This window comes from Moschus berezovskii, chromosome 21 (assembly GCF_049115385.1).
Source record: "Moschus berezovskii isolate FMDL1 chromosome 21, NW_MosBer_1.0, whole genome shotgun sequence".
NCBI classification, from domain to species: domain Eukaryota; kingdom Metazoa; phylum Chordata; class Mammalia; order Artiodactyla; family Moschidae; genus Moschus; species Moschus berezovskii.
In genome coordinates, this window is record NC_142480.1 from 4,843,550 (window position 1) to 4,868,004 (window position 24,455).

The window sequence follows — 24,455 nt, forward strand, 5'->3', positions numbered from 1 at the left end:
CAGAGCTTCCCTGACAGCTCAGTTGGTAAAGAATCCTCCTGCAATGCAGGAGGCGCTGGTTCGATTTCTGAGTTGGGAAGATTCCCTGGAGAAGGAGAAGGCTACTCACTCCAGTATTCTGCCCTGGAGAATTCCGTGGACTTTATAGGCCATGGGGTCGCAAAGACTCCAACACAGCAGCGCCTTTCACTTTCACTTTTCCACATAGACTGTTCTATCTTACCTTCTTCTGCCCTGCCCTTCAAAATCTCCTGTCCTTGCAGCCCATCTGAGTCCCCACTCCTCTGCAAAGGCTCCCTGATGAAGTATGTGGTTAGTAAGAAGGTGAACTTACCTGGATTTGAAGCCCAAACCTGCCATTTACTGGTTGGGTAGACTTGGGCCAGTTTCTAAACATCTCTGCTTCTCAGTTTCTGCATCTATAAAGCGTGGATCATAACAGCACCTAACCTAAAAGGCTGTTTGGAGAATGAACTCATGAACGTGGAGCCAGGCACAGGGCTGGCACTATATGGGCTGCTTCTGCCTGTTAACCTCCTGCCCCCTGCCCACCTCACATGGTCTCCTTTGCTCCCAGGCCCTGCTTCCCCAACCATCAGGTAGATGACGGTATGCCTGTCATGAAAGAGAGGACCCGGCGAAATGGGGTGTCAGGATGTGACCTGCAGACCTAGACGGAGTTAAGACTGCCAGAGCATCCCAGAGTGGGGGCAGGGGGCCGGCTCTGCTGTGCCCCCAGGAGGCACTTTCCCAGCAGTGACTGGGTGTCCGGAGCAAGGCTGTGTCCTGGGCCCGTTTCCCAGCCTCTGCCTTGCCCCTGTCACGGGCAGAAGACCCTGGCCCTGGCTGGCTGAGATCTCTGGGCTCCTCCGGCACCTTCTTACTTGACATTCTCAACAGCCTGAGAGCTGCCACATGGCCCGTATCCCTGGACAAGCCCTCTAAGTGTCCAGAGGCATTTCTATCAGGCGCCAGTGACAGGGGCAAGGCCTGGGGGTCTCTCCTGAGCGATGGAGCTGAAGGTTCTGGAAACGTCTGCCTGAAATCACTCAATCACCCCCCTATCCAATCATTCAGTCACCCAGGGAGACCTGCTGCATGCCTTTGACAGCCTACCCACTGAGTTCTCACCCAAGGTTCTGGAGGGGACGGGGGAGGCTGCCCATTGCACAGACGAAGGAATGCTGGCCTGGAAGGCCAGCGCCTTTCTCAAGGGCACCTGGTTAAAGAGCCTGGAAGCCAGGTTAGAACACCCCCAGGGCAGCCCCTCCAAGTGTCACCACTAGTCGCCCAGCCCTGGCCCTCTGGCCAGGACAGAGCACCCTGTCCCGCAGAGTGCCCCGTGATGAGGGCTGAGGGTCCCAGGACAGCTGTTCCCACCCCACAAGTATCTCGTGCGTTCCCACCTGCCCCATCTCCATCCTCCACATGTAAGGTGACCAAAGGATTGAGTAGGGGGCGATCTCAGGGGGGACGCTTCCAGAAGAAGGCGATGGTCACAAATGTCCCTTTGGGGTTCGGTCACTGATGGGGAAACTGAGGCCCAGAAAAGCAGCCTGCTTCCTCAGCCTCCGTGCCTTGCACCCACCTGCTGCTGCTGTGAACATCTTCCATCATAACACGTTCTTTTCTTCCAGACTGGGGTTTAGCCCCCAGGACTGTCTCCCGTAGGTGTGGAATGGTGCGGGGTAGTTGGGGAGGCGAGAGCAGAGGGACCAGGGACCAAGGGCATCCCTGAGGGGCCTGGGGCCACGTTGGGGGTGCTGGGTGGGGGCGGGCCGCCTTACACCCCACGCTCTAGGGTCATCAGTGAGCCTCCCGCAGTCCTGATTACTTTTATGATCCCCAGAATTCCAGAAAACAGGCCCTCCCACCGATCCAATTAATGCATGCCCGTGTCTGTTTGCAGGGGTGAGCCAGCTGGTGGGGTGGTCAAATTAGTGGAGCCAGCGTGGGTTCCGTGGGGGGCAGTAATGAACCTGATCATCAGTGCTGAACGGCAGCCCCTTCCCACCTGGGCTCCAAGGCAGCATGGCAGGTGCTGAGAGGTTCATCTGGGAGCCTTGTGGGGAGCTGCTCACCCAAAGTGGGGACAACCCATGGTCACGCCACCCCCCCATCCTCCCCGCGGACACCCCATGAACACCAACTCTGGGCAAAGAGCGGGTGTGACCGAGGGGCAGGGAAGGGCCCAGGGCCAAAGTATGCACAGCCCCACCCTCCAGGCCTCCCCACCCGCAGTCTAGAGGGGGTACGAGAGTAGATGAGCAGTGGTGCTGGGCTGGGTGCTGGGAGAGAGCGGCCAGGCAGGGGAGGGGGCCCCCATCTCCCGAGGCAGCCTCCTTAGGTCTCCCTGTTCTGGTCCACCTGCCAGAAGGACAGCCCCAGTCCAGGCCTGCCTCCTGTCCTTCCTTCTCCCCTGGGGCTCCCAGTGCCCCGAGCGGCCAGGGAGCCGGGATGGGATGCTTGGCCTGCACTCAGAGCCAGGCGCTTGGGGCCTCCTGGCTGGCTGACCCAGGCCTGGGCTCAAGCCACACTCTCCTCCGGACACACCCTGGCCCCGCCAGGATCTTCTCACCCTCTGGCCTTTGCCCCACGCTGAGTCTCCTGCACAGATGGCCAGCCTGCTTCATGACGGGGGCATGGACGACCTCTCCTGCCGGGGCTGGAGACCCACCTCCACGGGATCACCTCTGCCTTCGTCCTGGGGCTGCCAGATGAAGTACAGGATGCCCAATGAATTAAATCCATCTAAATACATTTCACTGGGCATCCTCTGCTTTATTGGGTTGCCCAATCTCAACAAACAGCTGGATGCTTATTTAGCATAAGTATGTCCATGCCCCGCTCGGCACATTCTTAACACTAAATACTATTGTTGGCCCGAAATTCAGATTTGACCCTCTCACGATCATTTTCATTTCAGGCCGGGGTTGGGGGGTGGGGGGTGGTCAGCCCTTATGGAATACAGAGAGCAACTCCTTTTGGCTGAGGCCGACAAAACAAAGCCAGACCCCTACAGCCCCAGACCTCAGAGGCGAGGAAAAGGCCGAAGCACCAGACACTGCCGAAGGGCATCTGGGTTGATCGGCGGGAAGCCTGCAGGCTGTGGACCCGGCATGGGCGCTGTCTCCCTCGGCCCCTCCGCAGGCTCGTCTGTAAAACATGTGCGCTGTGTCTTCCCTTCATTCACTGAATACTGACCGGGCCCTTCTGGTTGCCAGGCTCTGCTGCAGGGTCCAAGGACACAGCGCGGAATGAGGTGGACAGAAAGCCCTGTCCTGGGGAGCTCCCACTCTGGTGGGGTAAGGCTATAGATGGACCCAGCCCGGCAGGGAAAGGGGGAGAGAGGGTGCAGAGCAATTCAGGAAAGTTGCATCTGAATGTTGGAGGAGGAGACGAGCAGCCACGGGGCAGAGGGATCCACGCAGAAGAAGAGCAGGTGCAAAGGCCCTGAGGCAAGGCTGTGCTGCCTGTGGTTGCAAGGTGAGGTCCAGGGGGCGATGGGAAGGCCAACTGCCATCAGGTGACCAGAGTGGACACATCTGGCTTGATCCTAGTGATGCAGGAGCCGTGGGGGCAGGTTTTGAGCAGAGAGAGTGCGTGGATCCGACTTAGCCTTCCATGGGGCCCCTCTGGCTAAGCAGGTGAGGGCAGAAAGCCAGTTAGCAGGCTGTGCAATAATCCCATGAGAGAAGCTGGTCCCAGGGTGGCAGGTGGGGCTGAAAGAGCCAGAGGATGTGTTTCGGAGGCAGGGCTGTGGCGGATGCCACTGGCCTGGGAGGACAGAAGAGAGACAGGAGTGGAGGATGCCTCCAGGTTTGGGCCTAGCTGGCGAGGTGGGGAGAGAAAGCAGAGTAGGACATGGAGGGCCCTGCAGGTCGGTGCTGCCTGCAGCTACCGAAGCAGAGATGGAGGCCACAGAGGGTATGCACGCCTGGAGTCAGCGGGGGACAAAAATTTGTGGCAGGGGTCACTATGCGGGGAGTGTACCCAGAGAAGGAGCAAGACCCCTGGGCCCTGCTGCGTTAGGATGTCTGGGAGTCGAGGACCACCTGCAGAGGAGGCTGAGGTCGGCCAGGCGAGGGCGGGGTCCCCTGTGCCCCTGGGTGCCCAGGGTTCAGGCCACTGAGAAGGGCCGGGCAGGAGCCGCTTCAGTGGCGTGGAGGGGATGAGAGCCAGGTCGGGCCCTGGTCCTAGTGGGCCAGGAGCGGGGACACACGACGTGTCCCGGAGCAGAGAATGAGGACAGTACTGGAGGGTCAGCAGAGGGTTGTTCGCAGTGTGGGAAGCGTACCTGCATGTCTGTGTGCCGGAGGAAACGAGCTGGGAGAGAGGGAGGAACGGGCGGTTTGGGAGCGAGGGGAGACCGGGCTGGAGCCGCGCCTGGAGTGGGCGGGGTGTCTGTAGTAACAGGCAGGCAGATGCTGGGGGGGTGGGGGGCTGGCGGCGGCATCTGCGGAAGTTCCCTTCCAGCGGGTGGAGAAGGAGGCGAGGTCATCAGCTGTGAGTGCGAGGGGGGGGCGCATGCGGACATCGAGCAGAGAAGAGCCCAAAGAGCCCGTGAAGACGTTTCCTAGGCAGGTGAGGGAGGGAACCCAACAGAGGATGTGGCTGCTTGCCCGGCCCCATCTGCCGACTGGGCTGAAAGCGAAGGCCTGGCGGCTCCGCCCCGCAGACGTCGTGCGTCTGTGCGGGGTACCCGCACCAAGGCTAGGGAGAGGTGGCCCCAACCAGAGCGAGGTTAGGGAGGTCAGGGAGGGCTTTCTGGAGGAGGTAAACAGAATGATCTGAAGAGCAGGAAAAGGGGGCGTTCTGAGCAGGAAGGGCAGTGTGTGCAAAGGCCCGGGGGTGACTCTGCAGCTGCTCCATCCACCTGCCCAGGGGTGAGCCTGCTTGGCCTGGTCCCGAGCACCCCTGGGTCTGCCCGCCCAAGGAGGGCTCCCAGGCCGGCCGCCTGATAAGATGTGGGGGAGGCGAGGTGAAAGGTCTGCAGCGTCTCCAGGTCCCTGGGCGGGAGAGCCGTCCTCACCAGCCCTGAGGACGGAAGCGGGAGGGCGCCCCTGGATGAACTCTGTCAGCGAAGCAGAAGAGGGCAGGGCCTGGGCAAGCGTAGAGTCCCTGTCCCCTGTCCGCTCCTCCTGGCTTGAGCAGGGGGACCCCTCCTGGCTAGGGGCCCCAGGCCAGCCCTGTGACAGTGCCCTCCCCCAACGCGCTCACGCACGCGGGCTCCTACGGGACCTGGCGCCTTTGTGGTCGGGTCCAGAGACCCCATCCCATGCCCGTGGCGATGCTGGTGAGGTTGTGGCAGAGTCAGTCAAGGGGCTGCCCAGGGGCTGGACCGACGTGCCTGAAACATGGAGAGCGGCGTGCCAGCCAGCCCCCGTGCCTGTCAGCCTGAGTTCCAGGGGGTCCGCTCCCAGGGGACCGTGAGACGCTGGGTGGGGGAGGGAGCCAGGTGGGCCTCACCATCCCCGCGGGGGAGGAGGGAAGACTTGGGGGGCTTTTCCACGCCCCCACCATTTACCCAGCCCCACGGTAGGCCCCAGGCATAAAAACACGCCCCAGATCTTGCAGCCCCAGAGAGCGGCGTCTCTCCTCCCACCGTCTGCACGGCCTTTCAACAACACACGGGGACACAGCGCCCAGCACTGGGGCCAGGAGGTGCGGGAAGGAGGCGGTCCCATGGGAGGGCGGGCCGGTCCCCGGGGCATCGTCCCGCAGGAATGAGACCCAGTGGAGGAAAGCAGGCTGTCCGGGGCCTGAGCGGGAAGCCCAGAAACAGCCCCGAGGGAAGGTCCTTGACTCAGCGGACGGCAAGGACAGGGTGGGAAGAAAGGGACCCAGGGGGACTTCGGCACAGCCCAGAGCCAGGCGAGGCGGGGCCGGTGCGGGTCTGAGTGATGGACGGGACTGGGCAGCGGAATCTTGCCCGGAGGTGGGCATGGTCTGGCTGGGTTTTGTGACCTGCCCTCCAGCCGACAGGGAAGCCTGGACCCAGGGCCAGCGTGGAGCAGGACACCGCGCACTGGGCACTCAGCCCCATGACGCTCCCTGGGGGGCCAGCCGGGCTGGCAGGGGTGTCCTGGTCCCCCCTGCCAGGCCCTGGGTGGGGAGGGGTTAACCTGGACCGAGGGAGCGAGTGCCATCCTAGCAGAGGGGACGTGGGGACAAAGTCACCAAGATGAGAAGCCGCCTGCAACCTGTGAAGAATGACAAGCAATTTGGTGTCACTGGAGTGTGACTGAGGGAGGCTGGACACGGGGGTGGCGAGGCCTTTAGGGGCATCACAGGGACCAGCCACTCCTGGCTCCGTGTACCCAGCAGCCAGCGAGAGAGCCCCACCCTGCCCCATTCACCGCCCACCAGGGAGCACCGCTCCCCTCCTGGGAGCAGGGAAGGAGGTCCCCCCGGCTCCCGGGGCCCCCACGGCACCTGTATCCTTCCCACCCTGTACCTGGCACAGGCATCACAGGTGTCAGGGTGAGGGGGGAATCTCATCGTCGCCTGGGGAGGCTTCTTAACCTCTCTGGGCGCCAGTCTTATCTCTAGCAAGAGGTGCCCCGCATGACAGAGGCTGGAGATGATGAGAACCGGGGTCAGAACAAGAGCAGTTACCAGGGACATAGATGCCCTGCATGTGAGCAGAGGCGAGGTCCAGACAGGTCACAGCCACACACCCCCATTCCCTGTGTTTCAGGCAAGCCCCCCGCCCCGCCCCAGGCCCCAGTCTCCCTTCAGCTCCCCTGAGACCCCACCTGCCAGGAGTCTCCCTGTGGAAGGACCTTCTGGGATGGGGACTGGCGGGCGAGGGCTGGGCAGGGGACTCCCCCAGGAATCGCTGACCTCGGTCAAGCCCCTGAGGGGAGACTGGGTCTCTGGCCGCTCCCACGGGAGCAGAACCGGCCCGTCCTGCCCCCACTGTCTGTTCACTCGCCAGCTCTGGGGTCATTGCCCGAGAGTGGACCCTGGGCCTGGAATCCCAGAGTCCTGTTTTCAACTGGACAGCCTGCCCGCCCCCAGCTCGACCTGCAGAAAAACAGGGTCAAGGGCAGCCCGTTTCACAGAAGGTCACAGAAGCGGAGATCAGAGCCCAGAGCTTCCGTGGCACCCCCACCCACCTCTTGTCAGATCAACACTGGAAATCTTTTTGAGGGGGAGCGGCAAAATGTGATCCTTCGTTAACTTTTTAAAAAGTTTTCATCCTCACTGTAGGAAATACGGTAAATCCAGCAAAGTATAAAGGGAAACATCGCACCCGCCCAGAATCCCACCGCCCGACCCAAGCGACATCGGCATCCTTCCCTTCCCTTACCTGTGTGGCCGTCTGTGCGCGGTCATTTTGTCAATCAGATTCCGTGGCTCTTTCACACACACGCCTGCCCACGTCTCCAAGCCTTGTTTGGATGCCCGACGTCCGGGGCAGCATCTTCCCATCAGAGTTCCGCTCTGGCCCGGGGGAGGGGGGGGTGGCGGCACGGCCTCCCTGGAGAGACCGTGGCAAGGGCATGACCCAGCAGATTCGGGCCCAAGTCATCCCGTTGCCCCCCAGCCAGGCGGTGCCATGGGGCTGGGCTGGGTCGTCCTCCACCCTGCATCCCCCCGACCCGCCTGGCCCGGACAGGCCACGGGCAGGGTTAGCAAGAAGGGGTCCCAGGAGGGCCCTGTCTTGAACCCCAATATCCACTGGGTCCCCTACGGCCTCCAGAATACTCCACTGATGTCCACACAGATCCGCCGATCACCACCTCCCAGCAAGGTCGGACTCACCCTTCCTCCATCCTTCTCGCTTCTCAGGGTCTCTGACCAACGGGTCCCACTAGGAAGAAGCAACAGCTGGACAGGAATCGAGCTGGGTGGAGCCTGTCCCCTGGGACTCCCCTCTGAGGCTGAGATGGGGGTGTAGGCCTGGGGTGGGGACCCCGCTGCTGGTGGATGCAGGGCCAGCGATGCATCCAGGCAACCAGAGCTGGCAGGGGCCTACACCCTGGCACGTGCGCAAGCACCCCGCTGCTGTGTTGGTGAGCAGGAGCTCTCCTGCCGGCGGGGGACGACCCCCGACGTCTCTGTGACCGTGTGCCCCTGGCAGGCCGGCGGGCCCCCCGGGGCTGGTTCTGAGCAGCCCTGTGACCGCGTGCCCCTGGCGGGCTGGCGGGCCCCCCGGTCCCCGTTCTGAGCAGCTCTGTCCTCTTCGCCCACAGGCTGCGCAGCGCCTGGGTGCCCTCGTGCCTCGGGCAGTCCCGCAACCTGCAGGGCCGACGGGCCAGGTCCTCGCCCTCGCTCTGGGACAGGTAATACACCTGTTGGCTCCCTGCTTCCTCAGCCTCTGTCCCCAGACGTGCATCTGGCGTCAGTATCAGCGACCCCTCCCCCCGAGAAGAGGCCCAGCGCCCTCAGCCCTGCTTCCCGGCCGTCCTGTCTCAGAGGCCAGGCCCTCGTGCTCCCTCAGCCCAGCCCAGGGCTCGGTCTGTGGGCTTGGGCCTCTGCTGAGTGGCCAGAGGGGCTCCTGGTGGGAGGCCGGCGGGGTCCCTCCAGGCCCCGCTCTGTGCCAAGCAGCTCATCTTTCTCCCCTGTGAGCTGGGAAAGCCTTCCAGGGACTTCTCACGGGCAAGGAGGGCACCGTGAAGCACCCACCCATCCACACACACCAGATCGCAGTTCCAGTAGGGCTTCCTGAGCCCCCCCCCCAAGTTGGGAGGGTGCTTCTGATTTGAGGGCGGCCACAAGGGGTTTCCACGCCCGCTCTGTGCATCTGTTAATGGGCCGTTTCTAGACTCTAGGGCCCCCTGAGCCAACTCCACACCCAGGGGAGGCAGAGGCCATGGTGCCTGCCCCCGGCATCATCTCCTGGTGGTTCTGATCACAGGGGTGCAGGGACCACAGGGACAGCCCTGCTCCCCGAGAGCGGGCGCTCCAGGGCGCGGGTGCACACGTCCCCATTTTACAGACGCAGAGACTGAGACTGAGGTCAGGCAGGGCTCGGGTAAATGCCCCGGGATGGTGGTACCACCCAGGTGACCGAAGGCCCCCGGGGTGCCCAGCCCAGGGCCCTCCCTGGACCAGGAGGGGCGGGAACATGTCCAAAGCTCTTGAGTAGTGAGTTGCCAGGACTTTGGTGACGGGCTGTGGAGGGTGACCACAGGCCAGAGTGGTCACCACGGCCTCTTGGGGTCTGACTGGAGACTGATGGGCAGCACAGCAGGCAGAGAGGGGTCAGCGTCGGGTGCGCTGTGTGAGGGGCACCTGTTGGCCTCTGGGAGGAGAGGCTGGTGGGCGGCTGGCTTTGGGGTGAGCGTGGACCCCTAGAGAGAGGCAGGGCCCCCAGATGGAGGCCTGGGAGGGGTGAGGGACAAACGAGGGCCCTGGGATCAGCCTGGGCAGTGGAGCTGGAGAAAGGTGGCGGGCAGCGAGGCAGGCGCAGCTGAGGGCCAGGGAGGCGCGTTCAGGCCCGGGTCCCAGGCTCCTGCACCAGGAGTGGGTAGGGGCCAGGGGCTGGGGGCGCTGCCCGCCCAGGGCCGGATGGGCTCAGGGGTGAGTGGGTGTGAGGGGCTCAGGGAGGGTGGGAGCAGCATTTGAGGGGTGGTGGGGACACAGCCACCCGGCACATCTGGAAGAGCACCCAGCGGCCAGGGTGGAAGGAGGCAGAGGTGGGCTGCTCGACGGAGCCAGCTGCCTTGCGAGCAGTGGGTCACACTGCCCCGGGGCAGGTCCTGGCTCCGCTTGGAGCTCACCCCACCACCCCATCAGGGCTTCCTCCTCCACTCGCCTTCTTGGGGAGCCCGTCCCCTTGCTCACTGTCTGTCTCCCCTCGAGATGATATGCTCTGAGGGCCAAGGACCATGTTTGCCACTGCTGTGAGGTTCGGGGGCACAGGGCAGGCAACGAGGGAAGGAGGGGCAGGGTGGACGTGCCATGGGGGGACACGGCGGGGCCACGACAGGAATGAGCAGTCCTGGGGTGGCAGGGCCCCAGTGTGGCTGTGGGCGGGTGGCCAGGGTCGGGGAGGGAAGGGTGCTGGCTCTGAGAGGTGGAGGGTGGGTGCTCTCACCTCTTTCCGGGGGGCGTGGACCCCCTGTGACCGAGGGCTGCGGGTGCACCTGCAACCCTGCAGGCTGGCTGATTGCAGGGGCTGCTGCCCTGACCCCATGCGCTGCAGGGACCCTTGGGGTGGACGTAGGAGGGCCTTCAGGAAGTCTGGCAGCCCACTGGAGAGACAGGCCTGGGCCAGAGGGGAGCCTGGGATCAATAGCTGCAGGAAGCTCGCAGTGAAATCAGTCAGGTGTGCTGCCTGGAGGAGGCGGCGGGACATGTGTGGGCAGCCGTGGGCACTCTGCCACTGGGCTCCCTGCTTGCTTGTCACTTGGCATCTTCCTTGGGGATCAACTCTTGGGAGGACCCGCCCCACCCTTCTCTGAGGTTCTCAAAACATAGGCAATTCTTTATTTTTACTTACTTTGAAACAATGTAGACCTGGGCAGGGGTCCAGGAATTCTTAAGGGAGGTTTGCTGGGTGTGTGCCTGTGATCACACCTGCGGTTTGTGTGATCAGGCTGGAGGGTGACGATCACTCTGCCCCAGGCGCTGGAGGAAGCCTCATGCCTGCCGGTAGCAAACTCACCAGAAGTTACCATCTAAGGGGCCTTGGCTCCAGATGGTCCGCTGAGGGGGTCTGTGCTTCTTCCAGTAAACGGGCATTTGGGCCCCTCCTCCCACCTGGGCACTTCTCTGGAACCAGGGCTTTGTGTGTCAGGGCAAGAGGGGGACAGTCACGAGTGCATTGCAAGGGGGTGGGGGGGCTGGCAATGACTGGCAGCCAGGTCTGTGTGACAGCAGGGCCCCTGCCCACCCCGTGAGGTCATGGAGCTCTGGGCTTCATTGTGACTATAGCACAGGGGCTGACGGGGCACAGTTCAGGGGGTGACTGAGCAAAGCGCACACCCAGGGCACCGAACGGCAGCTTGAATCTTAGCCTCACTTGTGGCTAACAGCCAGCAGAACTCCCCTGGTGCCCCCACCCACCGCACAGCTGTCCCTTCCCTACAGAAACGAGCCCTCCCAGCTGCTGAAGGTGAGTCCGCCCCCCGCGGCCCCGCTCTGCGCGCTCAGCCAGCCCAGGGAAGGGTGCCTCAGAGGGTCAGCACATGGTCAGCCGTGGTTAGGTGCTTTCTGGGGGTTGGGTGGCAGCCGACAGGAGGGTGTGGCCAGTAACACCTGCCCTTCTCGCCTCATGGCCCAGGTAGCTCATGTGAACGGGCGGCATGAGGCTCAGCGCGGAGCCACCCCCTGTCTGTTTCCCTGAGCAAGGGGACTCTGACCGGGGTCCCAGAGGAGCCCTCAGTCTGGGGGGGCAAGTGCAGCCTAAGAGCCAGGCTTGCCTCTGAAGGCTTCCTGGAGGGAGGGAGACATGAGCAAGCCCAGGATTTTCTGAGTTTCTGGCGCTCCGTGCAGCTAGCTGGCCACTGTGGTGGACGCTGCCTGGGCACGGGGCCTCACACGGGGCCCCTCCTCTCCCTGGCCCAGAGGGCACGCAGCCCGCTTGAGGAAGAGAGGCCTGCTCTAGGATGTAGTGCTACTGCCTCTGGGCCTCACCTGCCCGGGCCCCTGCAGTAGAGAAGCAAAACGGGGGCCCTGTAAGCCGTGCCGGCTGGAGCTCTGCTCCCAGACCGAGGCGCGGTGCTGCTGCTGGGCGATCTTTAAACCGGGGTTCTTTCAGCCACCGCCAAACACTCACCCCAGTGCCAGACTGGCTCAGTGTCAGGGACCGTGTCCCCCCCAGGGAGGGGCTGGGGAGGTGTGCGCGCTTCTGGGGGTTGGTGTGTGTGTGCCTGTGGGGTGTGGTGTGTGTGCGCACGTGGGGAGTGTGTGTGCCTGTGGGGTGTGGTGTGTGTGTGCGCGCGTGGGGAGTGTGTGTGCCTGTGGGGTGTGGTGTGTGTGTGCGCGCGTGGGGAGTGTGTGTGCCGGTGGGGTGTGGCGTGTGTGTGCGCGCGTGGGGAGTGTGTGTGCCTGTGGGGTGTGGGGTGTGTGTGCGCGCGCGTGTGCAGTGTTTTTGTGTGATGCGTGTGCACTGGTGCGGCCGGGCGCGCCCGGGGCGCACCCACACGTGCCTCGAGCTCAGTGCCGGCGGCCTGGCCCGCCGCCGCCGCCTGTCGTTGCAGCTCGCTGCAGGAGCAGAAGGGCGAGCTGCGCAAGCGGCTGTCCTACACCACTCACCGGCTGGAGAAGCTGGAGAACGAGTTCGACTCCACCCGCCACTTCTTGGAGATCGAACTGCGCCGTGCGCAGGAAGAGCTGGAGAAAGTCACCGAGAAGCTGCGCAGGTGAGGGGGCGGGACCTTTCACGGGGCGGGGCCTGGAAGGGGCGGACCTCTGGGGTGGGGCCCGGGTCATGCGGCCGGTGGGTAACCCAATTAGCACGTAAGGTCAGCGAGGCCAAGTGGCTCTTCCAGAGTCGCACCTTGTACCACGAGCTGATAAACCAGGATCTGAACGTGGGCTTCCCTGGTGGCTCAAAGGTTAACGCGTCTGCCTCCAATGCGGGAGACCCGGGTTCGATCCCTGGGTCGGGAAGATCCCCTGGAGAAGGAAATGGTAACCCACTCCAGTATTCTTGCCTGGAGAATCCCATGGATGGAGAAGCCTGGTAGGCTACAGTCCACGGGGTCGCAAAGAGTCGGACGCGACTGAACAGAACAGAACGTGGGTCTGGCCGCTGCGAGGTACAGGCGCTTCCCTGATACCTCGCAGTCCCCTGCTCATTCTTTCTGTCCTCTTTACGTGGTAGGGCAGCATGGTGACATAGGAGCAGCCATCTCCAGACCCAGACTGGCCCACCAGGGCCCCAGCCACTGTCGCCTGGGTCTCTGATAGGAAAATGATGTCTGGCCCCAAACATGAACCAGCATTTAGAGACCGTTCCCTTGAGCGGCCTGGTCTGTGTCGTTCTGCACAGATGCTAGCGGTAAAGAACCCGCCTGCCAATGCAGGAGGCATAAGAGACGTATGATCCTTTGGTCGGGAAGATCCTTGGAGAAGGGAATTGCAACCCATTGCGGTATTCTTGCCTGGAGAATCTCATGGACAGAGGAGCCTGGCAGGCTGCAGTCCAAATGGTCGCACAGAGTCAGACACGACTGAAGTGACTTAGCACACAGCTCTCACATTTAATATGGATATTTTTCTTAAAAAATATTACACACTTCACAGCCTCCCTTACATTCTTTAGACAGAATGTTTAAAAAAAAAAAACACGCAAACTTTGCCATTGGCTTCAGTCCAGTTCAGTCACTCAGTCGTGTCCGACTCTTTGTGACCCCATAGACAGCAGCACGCCAGGCTTCCTGTCCACCACCAACTCCTGGAGTTTACTCAAACTCATGTCCATCGAGTCAGTGATGCCATTCAACCATCTTGTCCTCTGTCATCCCCTTCTCCTCCTGCCTTCAATCTTTCCCAGCATCAGGGTCTTTTCCAATGAAGAAGTATTTGAGTTTCACCTTGCTATTGGCTTGGTTTGTTTTAAATATTTATCGAGGATTGTGTGCTCAGTCATGTCTGACTCTTTGTGACCCTAAAGACTGTAGCCCACCAGGCTGCTCTGTCCATGGGATTTTCCAGGCAAGAATACTGGGGTGGGTTGCCATTTCCTTCTGCAGGTGGTCTTCCCGACCCAGGGACCTAACCCGTGATCCTATATAACACTGAATTTGCAGGGGTGCTCTTTCTCCCTTACCACTTAAGCAGCTCTAGCGTCGGTTTCTCTGTTGGCAAGACACGGGCATTAACATTACACACAGGCTGTTGAGAGGGCGGGCACTGCCCCTTCCACCAACACACCTCAAGGCGGCCATCGGTTCCCATCCCACACTTGCCTCCCCACCTCAGCCTCTTCCAGGGAAAACCGTATCCTATTCACCCTGTGTATCCAGCAATCACCCCAGGGCTCATTGCATAGTCTTAAGCCTGTTCCCTGCTAACCTGCTGTTGAGCTGGGAACCCCTTAAGCAGACTTGTAAGGACTGTGTGTGAAATGTGAGTTACCTGGCTCTGAGCGAGTTCCCGAGAATCCCTTCTGAATAAGAAGCTTTCCCTTCTCATCAGTGGGGGTCCTGGGCCCTGGCAACCGTTAGTTTAAATGAGATGTTTTCTAGCACAGGAACAATTAGACCAGAGAGAGGGCCTAGGTTCAGCCATCAGCGGGCTGTACGGCTGCAGGGGCCATGGGAGGGTCAGGCCTGGCACGGCAGTGACCTCATGGCCTCCATCCCAGGATTCAGAGCAACTACATGGCGCTGCAAAGGATCAACCAGGAGCTGGAGGACAAGCTATTCCGCATGGTGAGGCCACGACCCTCCCTGCCCCGCCCCCAGCATGCCCAGCCCGGGGCCCCCAGCCCGGAACCCTGGTGAGGACCAAGGGCCAGGCCACCATGCCCTTGCCCGTGGAGCTGGGCCAAAGGCCTCGTTTCCACCCTTCCCTCTCCCCGAGGGGCTGGGCTGGTCCCCCCCATTTCTGCCCCAAATGGGAGGGTGCTGTCAAGTCCTCAGCTGTCACTTTCCCCGCGGTACTGATGAGAAAACGGAGGCCCAGGGAGGCAGTGACTTGCCCAGGGCCATTCGGCTCCTCACTGGCAGAGCGGGATTGGAACCTGGGTTGCTGTGTGCTCTGACCCTTGCATTCCTTGGACTCCAAACTCCTCCTCGCTTTCTGGGGAGGCCAAGAAAACAACGGGGCTTGAGGCCCAGGCCTCGGCTGACCACTGACCACCCCTCTGCCTGTCCCCCAACCCCAGGGCCAGCACTATGAGGAAGAGAAGCGAGCTCTCAGCCACGAGATTGTTGCCCTCAACAGCCACCTGCTGGAGGCCAAGGTGACCATCGACAAGCTCTCTGAAGACAATGTGAGTGTCGGGCCGATCTGACCCTGTGCGGCAGCCCTGAGGGGCCGGCACAGGGCTGGGTGGAGAGACAGTGGTTGGGCAGGACCTCAACAAGCATGTGGGCGGTCAGGGAACGACAGGGGCTGCCTCTCACACCACATCCGTGAGACCCTCCGCTGGAAGGAGACAGGACTCAAGGTGGGGAACACGAGGCCACCTTGGCCCAGTCAAAGCAGGGCTTCCCCGACCCCAAGGTTGGGGTGGGGCCACTTAGGATTCCTGCCTTTGGCCACCCCCACTGGGCATCAGAGCCCTGGGGCTGCCCGTGGGTCCTGATTTCCTGGGTCCCATGAGAAGGGCGGTGCCCCCCTCTACAGACCTCTGACTGCTGAGCACACACTCGCTGATTAGCACCTGCTCCTCAAGGCTCTGAGAACAGAGTGTGAAGAGCACAGGCGAGCAGTGCCCTGTGCCCGTGGAGTTTACATCTCAGTGGGGAAGGCGGACAGAACCCAGGGTAAATAGGTAAACTGTGTAGCGAGTTAGAAGTGCTAAAGGCTGCAGAGGAAAATAAGGCAGGTGAAGGGGCTGGGAGCCGCCAGCTGCAAGGTCAGGGAACCTCCGTCCGGTGCCTCTAGAAGGGGCTGCAGGAGCCGAGACCTGAAGGCGAGCAGGGAGCTGACGTCGGGGGCGGGCTCCCCTTCCAGGCAGAAAGTCACAGCAGCAGATGGGGGCTCTGAGTAGCTCGAAGTCCAGCAAAGAAACCGGAGCAGGCTCTGGGCGGGGAGCAGGGCCCGAGGGTCTGAGGTCAGGATAACAGGAGGTGGCACTTAAGCACCGGCAGGAATCTGGGTTTTATTCTGCGTGAAATGGGAGCCACTGAAGGTACCTGAACAGGGGGTAGCCTGGCTGGACTTCCTCTTACGGGCTCCACGGCTGCTCTGCTGAGGACAGACCACGGAGGATGAAGCTCTGCATGGATGCTCGAGCAGGCAGCAGTCTGGTAGAAAGAGGCCAGGACGGCGGCCAGGGAGGCAGGGATGGGGCTTCAGTTCTGGTTATTTTCTGAAGATGGAAGCAAACTGATTGGCCGAGTAGGGATGTGCGGTGTCAGAGGACGGCATGGGTCCAGTCTGACCGCAGAGGTTGAAATCTGCAGGACGGGAGCCACCTGCTGTGCTCTGGGCTGGGGCCTGGGGTGGGGGGAGCGGGAGAGGGCGGCAGGCGCCCTGACCAGCCAGGTGGAGGTGCCATGGGTAGGAGATGGCAGACAAGTGCATGCAAAGGAGACGGGAGGCCCCGATGGGGCAGCGCTCCGGCGTCTGTTCACGACTGAGTGGCGGGTCTGGGCTGGCCAGACAGTGCCCGCAGCCCTTTGGTGCCAGCGGCAGCTGGTCTGGGCCTCACATGGGGCTCAGTTCTCAGCTCTCGGCCAACCATGCCCTTCTGGGGATGCATTGAAGGAGCAGGGGACCCGGGTTCCCTCCACCGTGCCAGCCAAGTGGGGGACACCAGAGTCCCTAGGACCAGGGTAGCGGGGACCGGCAGGGGTGCCCACGGCTTTAGCATCGCCCCCGAGCTGCAGGACACCTGGTTCTGGTTGAATTGAGACTGTGGATGGATCTCAGGGCCAGGGTGCCCCCATCAGAGCCCTGGCTGCAGAGGGTCCCTGAGCAGGGGCCGGAACCAAGGCCCAGCCGCAGGCACGTGCAACAGAGGTTTCCTAAAGGTAGAACCACGTGCCCTGGATTCCTCCTGTGTGCATCTGTTTTCAGCTCAGGAGGCTGAGCCGGTCCCTGTCTGAACCTGGGGTCATACAGGCCCTCCGCCCCAACTCGCCCTGACCCTTGCCTGGCCCTACAAGCCCCCTCCATTGCCAGGCCTCACCCTGAGACCTGGAGGGGTGGCAGGTCCACCCGTAATCACCGGCTACTGTCAGCACTGTCCACAGAGTTCCCTTGGGAGGGACTTGGAAGCCAAGGGCAGGGAGACGGCTTGGTGTCCATGCCTGGGGGCCTCTGGGACTTTAGGGGCCACTGGGGGGCCTTCCTCCTCCATGGCCCCTGCTTTGTGGGAGGTTCCCACCCGGGTCAGCAACAGGACTGCCTGCCAGGGGACCGTCAACACACCGGGCTCCAGGTCGAGGCCGGTAACCTGTCCTGCAGGCGCGCGGAGCAGAGAGGGTCCGCATGCTTCCCACCGCACGACCAGCTCCGCGGGCCGGTTACCGCACTGGCCGCGGGGACATTGGCACGGGCCGAGCCTGCGCCCTGTCAATGCCTTCTCTTGTCTCCTAGGAGCTCTACAGGAAGGACTGCAGTCTCGCGGCGCAGCTGCTGCAATGCAGCCAGACCTACGGCAGGGGCCGCAAGATGGCCGAGGTAATGTGAGCCCCGCCCTGGCCAGACCCGCCACCGCCCCTGCGACCGCCACGCTCCTTCCCAGCAGCTCCCGCCGTTGAGCAGGAAGGCGCCAGCTGAGCCTGGACCCCGTCCCCCCAGCCCCCTCGATCTTGTCCGAGCCCCTCTGCGTACGTGGTGGAGGGCCCGCCCTGCATGTACCCCCCCACCAGCCTGGATGGCCTGCCCACTCTGCCTCAGTTTCCTCCAGGGGGCTGCTCCCGGCAGGGTGACCGTGTGAGCCTCTCAGAAACCCAGCGGTTTGGTTTGGGCACAGTTCCTGCAGAGATAAGAAAGCTGGCTTCACCCAGGAGCCACTTGGCCAGGGCCACAGGGCAAGCACCACTTGGACACGGGGCTCCCATCCCAGCCAGGCTGTCCCTCCCCATCTGGACACACCCCTCACCCAGGCCTTGTCCAGGTGCCCTCTCCCGGAGCCTGGGCCACCCCCAGAGACCCTCACAAAACAGATCAAAAGGGCTGGTAGCGGGCTGTCCCCACCAGGCACCGGGCGCTCATGTGGAAACCGCTTGCGTGCCTGGGCCCTCGGTCTCTGCTGCATCTGAGTCTGTGGTTTGAGCCAGGCCACAGGACTGGGTGTCCCCTGGAGACCGTGGGGCTGGGTCAGCGAGTCAGCCCCTCAAGGGGAGGCCCGAGTCAGAGCCGGGGATCCAGCCTCAGGGCTCTGCGGGGGCCCCGTCAGCGTGACCCCAGGGGTGACCGGGGCCATCCTGTGGCTTGTGGGATACAGCTCTGGCTGGTGGGATCAGACAGGCCCCAGGCAGGTCCCCTGTTGGTCAGCCTTGGCCACCGGTCCTGGGCTGACCGTGACCCCCTCCCTCCTGCTCCTTGCATCGCCCCCCCCCAGCTGCCCGCAGAGTTCCAGGAACGCATGAACCTGCACGTGGAGAAGCCAGGCTGCAGCCTGCCTGCCCCGCTCTGCCGCCCGGCCTATGCCGACAGCGTGCCCCCCTGCGTGCTCGCCAAGGTGCTGGAGAAGCCGGACCCTGGAAGCCTGTCCTCCCACCTGTCGGAAGCCTCGGCCCAAGACCTGGGCTTCCCTGAGGGGCTGGAGAAGCCAGGGCCCCGACCCCCCTACAAGGGGGACATCTACTGCAGTGACACGGCCCTCTACTGCCCTGAGGAGCGGCGCCGAGATCGGCGGCCCAGCGCGGAGGGGCCTGGGTCCGATGTGGGCTTCCTGCAGGCCCAGAACTCCACCGACAGCACGGCCGAGGAGGAGGAGGAGGAGGAGGAGGAGACCGAGGCCGGCGCGGCGGCCTACCCCGCGAGCTACCGCCACGAGGCCTTCGGCGGCTACGCGGCCTCGCTGCCCACGTCCAGCTCCTACTCCAGCTTCAGCGCCACATCTGAGGAGAAGGAGCATGCCCAGGCCAGCACGCTGACCGCCTCGCAGCAGGCCATCTACCTGAATAGCCGCGACGAGCTCTTCGGCCGCAAGCCACCCGCGGCCTACAGGAGCAGTCCGCGCTATGCGGCTGCCGCGGCTGCGGTAGCCGCCCCGCTGGAGGCCGCGGTGGCTCCAGGGTTCCCCAGGACTGTGTCACCATTCCCCGCCGAGCCCTTCCGTTTCCCACTCTCCCCGGGCCCCCAACCTGCCCTGATGCCCCCCAACCTGTGGAACCTGCGGGCCAAGCCCGGGTCCGCCCGGCTGGTCGCAGGGGCCGGGCGTGGCCAGTGGCGGCCGCTGAGCGTGGACAACATCGGCGCCTACCCCTTTCCAGCCGCGGCCGCGGCCCCTGCCCCCAGCCTCGCCTCGCCCGGTGGCTTCAATGACCGCTACTTTGGGGCCCGAGGTGGCCCTGGCGAGAACGCCGAGGGCCGCGCCAGCCCCCTCTATGCCAGCTACAAGGCCGATAGTTTCTCGGAGGGCGATGACCTCTCCCAGGGCCACCTGGTCGAGCCCCGCTACCTCCGGGCGGCCGGTGACCTGAGCCTTAGCCCCGGCCGCTCAGCCGACCCCCTGCCCAGCTATGCGGCCAGTGAGGGTGACCGCGAGCGGCTCGGGGTGCAGCTCCTTGGGGCGAGCGGCAGCCCCGAGCCCGAGCTCAGCCTCCGCAGCTCCAGGGACTCCCTGGAGCCCAGCTCCATGGAGGCCTCCCCAGAGATGCACCCCGGTGCCCGCCTCAGCCCCCAGCCTGCCTTCCCTCGGGCGGGCAGCTCGGGGCTCAGCCGCAAGGACAGCCTCACGAAAGCCCAGCTCTATGGAACCCTGCTCAACTGAGCGCCCCGTGTGCGGGCCCTGCCACGGCCAATCCCGCACACCGGATCCCCAGGGGTGCTGCCTCGACTCCCCGAGAACCCCACCCTCTCGGCCCTGCACACCAGGACCCCTCTCCACCTAACCCAGTCGAGCCTGAGAGGGGGACCCCAACCCGAGCGTCTTGTCCAGCCTGCACCACCACTGTGCAACGTTTTCCGACTCAGCCGCAGCCTTCCCCAACTGAAACGAGTATCCTCCCCCCTTGCCCCCTGCCTCTGCCTTCAGCTTTACCAAGCGCGACTATTCTTCTAGAGCAAAGTGTCTTAACACACTCGGCCTCCAGCTCCCTGGACGGCAGCCCCGGGCGTTTTCAGCGCAAACGCTCCTGGATGTTTTCGGGCAAGGGCAGGTGGGGCCTGCCCCTGGGAAGGGAAGGGAAGGGTGGAGACACCCCCACAAGCCAGTGATGAGGGGACCGGAAGCTGTGTCCACAGCGATGGGGACTGGAACGGGTGATGGGATGGGAAACGCTTCTAGCTGTTCTTTCCGTGTGGCCGACGACCCCTCCCCAGCTCTACCGTGGTCCGTAGTCCCGTGTGTCCCGAGTGGGGCCGGTGCTCGTACCCCCACCCCAGCGTCCCGCTCCCCGGCACCATCTTGCGCTACCTCACACGTAATGAGGCCCTCCGACCCCGGTTTCCGTGACTTGCTTCTGTGTTGTCTGCGATGCATGCCCTGTCTCGGAACTGTATTTTGCGATCATTAAATAAAGACGTGGGTGGAAAAGAACTTGCATTTGGGTGGTTTCTTCTCCCCGCTGCCTTTTGATCTCGGGGCATGTGGCCCTGGGTGTCTCCCCTCCCCGTCCTCCCCTCTCTGCAAGCCTCCTGAAACACCCCTCCTTCCCCGCCCTGGCGTCTTTGTTACCCAGGTTTGAATTCTTCCACTGTCTCAACCTGCTGAATGGTGTCAGCAGGTTGCCCTCTTATACAACGTTCCTTGGAGACTTTGCTTCTGCCTCAAGATTCCTTAGGATATCCTTCAGTTTGGCTCTGCTGGTGATAAACACTTCTGGCTTTTTTTTTTTCCCCCGCCCTCTGAAGATGTCTCTACTTTGCCCCATTTCTGAAGGTTTGTCTTACCTGGGAGAATGTCAGCAGGGTTCTCTTGCCCTTGGTTCAGGGGCAAGAGATGTCCCTTGGCTTCCTGCTGAGGTGGGATGTGCTGTCTGCCCCTCCAGGAGCTGCTCCTTTGGTGCTAATCTGTCTTTTTTCTCTTCAGTTGCACAAGCTCTTCCCTCTGACGTTGGTTTCCTGCAGTTTCCCTGAGGTGTGTCTGTCTGTGGACTTATCACAGGAAGTCTTATATCTGTGGACCGGTGTCTTTCATCAGTTCTGGGAAATCCTCAGCTACTTTTTAAAGTAACTCTCTGCCCTTCCCTCCTCCTGGGACTGCCATCGGCGCCTCCTACAGAGGTCTGCTTCCACGTCCCTCCCTCGTTATGACCCACATCTTGGTGTCAACGTGCCCAGTATGCATGCCTTCTAGGTCACCAATCCCCTTCTGCTGCATCCATTCAGCTGCCAATCAAAGCCAAACATTTCGGTTTTAATTATTAATGGTTTCCACTTCTAGAAGTTCTATCTGGTTATTTTCAAAACACACCATGCCACTTTCTAACAGTTTCCTATTCCCTAGAGATATTTCCACGCTTGTCTTTTGTTTCCTTAAACAGAGTGGGCACAGCTGGTTCACAGCGGGGTCTGACACGTCTGTCAAGTGGGGTCTATGGAGATCTGTTTCTCTTGGTTCCTGCTCACACTGCCTGGTTTCTTGGTGTGCCCGGTTACCCTTGGGCATGCTCATTAATGCCCTTGAGAAAGTACCTGTAAACTTTCCACAAGGCCTAGGATGGAGGCTGCTCCTCCAAGGCCTTTCTGTCTGCTTCTGCCAGGGGCTGGGCACTTTCTGCTGGGAGGGGACCACCTGGACCCAGGTGATGCCTAAAGTTGCCCAGCCCACCCAGCTTTGCCTAACTCCAGGGTGCCTGCCCTTGACCCTGAGGAGCACCCCAGGAAGCACCCTGCTGCAGGGAGGGGGCCTGTCGGGAGGCTCAGGAATCAGCTCCCCCGTCTGGGGCCCAGTTTCCCTGTGGGCAGGTGGGAAAGTAACCCTCACCGACCTGGGGCCGGGGGCGGGCAGAGGCGCAGCAACGGGAGGGTGGTGGGGAAAACAGATAACCTCCTGTGCCCAGCAGGCTCTAGCTCAGAGACGTTCCCAGAGGGGCCCTGAGCCTCATCAATCCCATGCAGGCTGTGCAACTGGACAGCAGGGCTGGGAACCCCAAGGGCTTTGCAGCCTGGGTCCCCACATTGTCACCTCAGAGCCTGAGCACCCATCCCCCAAATGGCCAACAGGCCTCACAGAGCTGTCCTACCATGGCCTCCAAAGCCAGCCACAGCTGGGCGGGCAGGGGGCCTTCCTTCCTCCACCAGACACCCCTCTCGCTCCACGCCAGTCCTACCTCACTCCCAACGGGGCCCCAACAGGGTGCCCACCCTCCGCCAACCCTTCCATCCGTGTTTCTTTTCAATCCACGGGGGACAGTGGAGGGCTGTGTGACCTTGGGCAAGTCCCAGGCCCTCGGGGCCTGTGTCCCCTCTGGAGCCTGAAGACACTGACTCGTGAAATTCCCAGGGGCGCTCGAGACAGTGACTGTCCCAGTGCATGAAGAGCCCCAGGCTGGGCTGGAGGCAGGTCCCAAGAGAGGGGACAAGCACAGACTTCCTGGGCCTGTCCCTCTGCCCTCCAAGCATCGGGGCTCACGGCTGCTTCACGGAGGCTGCGGGCACCAGCTTCACTGAGTCACGGCCACACCCGCAGCATACACAGCCACGCCTGCATCTCAAGATGGAACTGCTCTCCTCCCATGAAGGCTCCAGAGCCGTGCTCAGACGTACGGGGGAGGCGAAGGTAAGCGCCCAGCCCTAGGAAGGTGGGTGGAGGGCTCCAACCCACACTCCTTCTACATCCCTGCTCTGTACTTTCTCATTTTAGCTCTCGTCTCAAAATTGCAAATGGTGAACTCCCAGACACCTTGCGGAGGATCAGAATGAGTTTGAATGCTCTTTGGAAGAAAGCGTTTGGAGAAAAAAAACAGACGAGGGTGCGAGAGCACCTGCCTTTCTTCCCCGTGAAATAACCTAACGGGGTGGGGAGGGGGCTTGCAGGCAGAGTGGAGAAAGCAAGCCTGAGGGGAGGGGTTGAGAAAGAGCCATGCTGGTTTCCAGTGACCCTGGGTGGCCCTCGCCCAGGGGGTCAGAGCTGCCACCCGGGTGTCCCCTTCGAGGACAGAAATTTGGATGGTGTTTGCTCCAAGAGAATGTCAGACAGAAACGACCTACGAAGCCCTTTCCTCTCCGCTTCCTCCCTCGCTCACTCCAGCAGGCCCACTTTCAGTTCGTTCAGTTCAGTCGCTCAGTCGTGTCTGACTCTTTGCGACCCCATGAACCACAGCACGCCAGGCCTCCCTGTCCATCACCAACTCCCGGAGTTCACTCAAACTCACGTCCATCGAGTCGGTGATGCCATCCAGCCATCTCATTCTCTGTCATCCCCGTCTCCTCCTACCCCCAATCCCTCCCAGCATCAGACTCTTTTCCGGTGAGTCAACATGTCGCATGAGGTGCCCAAAGTATTGGAGTTTCAGCTTCAGCATCAGTCCTTCCAATGAACACCCAGGACTGATCTCCTTTAGAATGGACTGGTTGGATCTCCTTGTAGTTGCCCACTTTAGAAATGAGGAAACTGAGGTTCAGAGAAACAAAGTGCCCACAAAGGCCCCATGCAAGCAAGGGATGAGTCTGGGACCCACAGGTTGCAGCCAACTGGGGTGTGGGCTCAGAATAAGGGAGGGGCTGGGCAGCTCGGTGGACATGGAGGTCGGCCCCTGGTAAACGCCATTACCCACGCCAAAGCCCACTGAGTACAGCCTGTAACTGATGCTCATTAAATACATGAGTGGTCATACTAGCATGTCAAAAGTGGGGAAAGAAGTCAGCAAACCACGCAATGAAATTCTCACTCGGAAGATGCTTGACATCAAGGAAGGTAGGAAAATGCCCGCTTTGGGCTGGGGTAGAAAGCAGACTCCAGGATCTGGGGCTGGATACAAGGAGGGGGGCAGGAGAGGTGGGAAAAGAGGCACCTGGGAAGGCCAGGACCTCCGCCCACAACCCCGGACAACCGCCACCTGCCCTAGCAGCCTGCGTCTGGCTTCATTCACACGTTGTCAGTCCATCCGACAAACACTGGCCAGGGGTCCATCCAGACCAGGGCCTGGGGGGATACCCCCTCGTGAAAGAACTGTGGGGTCCCGTCACTCTCCTCTCCAGCTGTACAATGGAAGCTACGCCTGGTCAAGGACCCCTGGTCTGGGGCGGGTGTATGACACAAGCCAGCCAATCAGAGGCCTTCCCTGAGACTTATCGACTGAGAGCAGGGGAAGGAGCCGCCCCTCACTGAGGGCTGAGGATGGAACCCAGTTGCTACCTCTGGCCTGAATGCACTCAACCCCTGCACCAGCGGCTCGGCTGCCACCGACAGTAACATTAGCACTAACACTGACCCCCCGCCGCCAGCTCCCAAGCGCCTGCTGCACTCACATCCTGTGTGAACCCCCATGAGCTGGGTACTGAGAGTTCTCCTTTACAGACGGGACACTGGGGCACAGGGTGGCTTGGCACTGGTGGTGACGGCATGACAACAGAAGGTGGGGACAGGGCTTAAACCCGCGGCCGCCTGATTCCGAAGCCCGTGTCCTGTGGGCAGGTGACACCTGCAGTTATTCCCGGAACACCCATGTGCAGGGCCCTGCAACCCTGGGAAACTTACACTGGCCTGTGCACGAGTGCTGGGAGGGGCCAGGGCTCAGGGCGCAGCTTACACACGGAGACTT

General features: G+C 62.1%; 1 protein-coding gene across 2 annotated transcripts in view; it reads left to right on the top strand.

Annotated features, from left to right (window-relative positions):
• The window catches only part of BEGAIN (brain enriched guanylate kinase associated), a 46,686-nt gene extending 26,415 nt beyond the window's left edge, over positions 1 to 20,271 (top strand). The window contains exons 3-8 of one of the 2 annotated variants that reach the window (XM_088829847.1): positions 8,202 to 8,291; positions 12,156 to 12,317; positions 14,267 to 14,333; positions 14,789 to 14,896; positions 17,173 to 17,256; positions 18,143 to 20,271. In XM_088829847.1, coding sequence (XP_088685973.1) covers positions 8,202 to 8,291; positions 12,156 to 12,317; positions 14,267 to 14,333; positions 14,789 to 14,896; positions 17,173 to 17,256; positions 18,143 to 19,519 — 1,888 coding nt within the window. In that variant the 3' untranslated portion in view covers positions 19,520 to 20,271. The remainder of the gene's footprint in view (positions 1 to 8,201; positions 8,292 to 12,155; positions 12,318 to 14,266; positions 14,334 to 14,788; positions 14,897 to 17,172; positions 17,257 to 18,142) is intronic. The other variant, XM_055418553.2, reaches the window with a different exon arrangement.
• Positions 20,272 to 24,455: the final 4,184 nt, after the last annotated feature.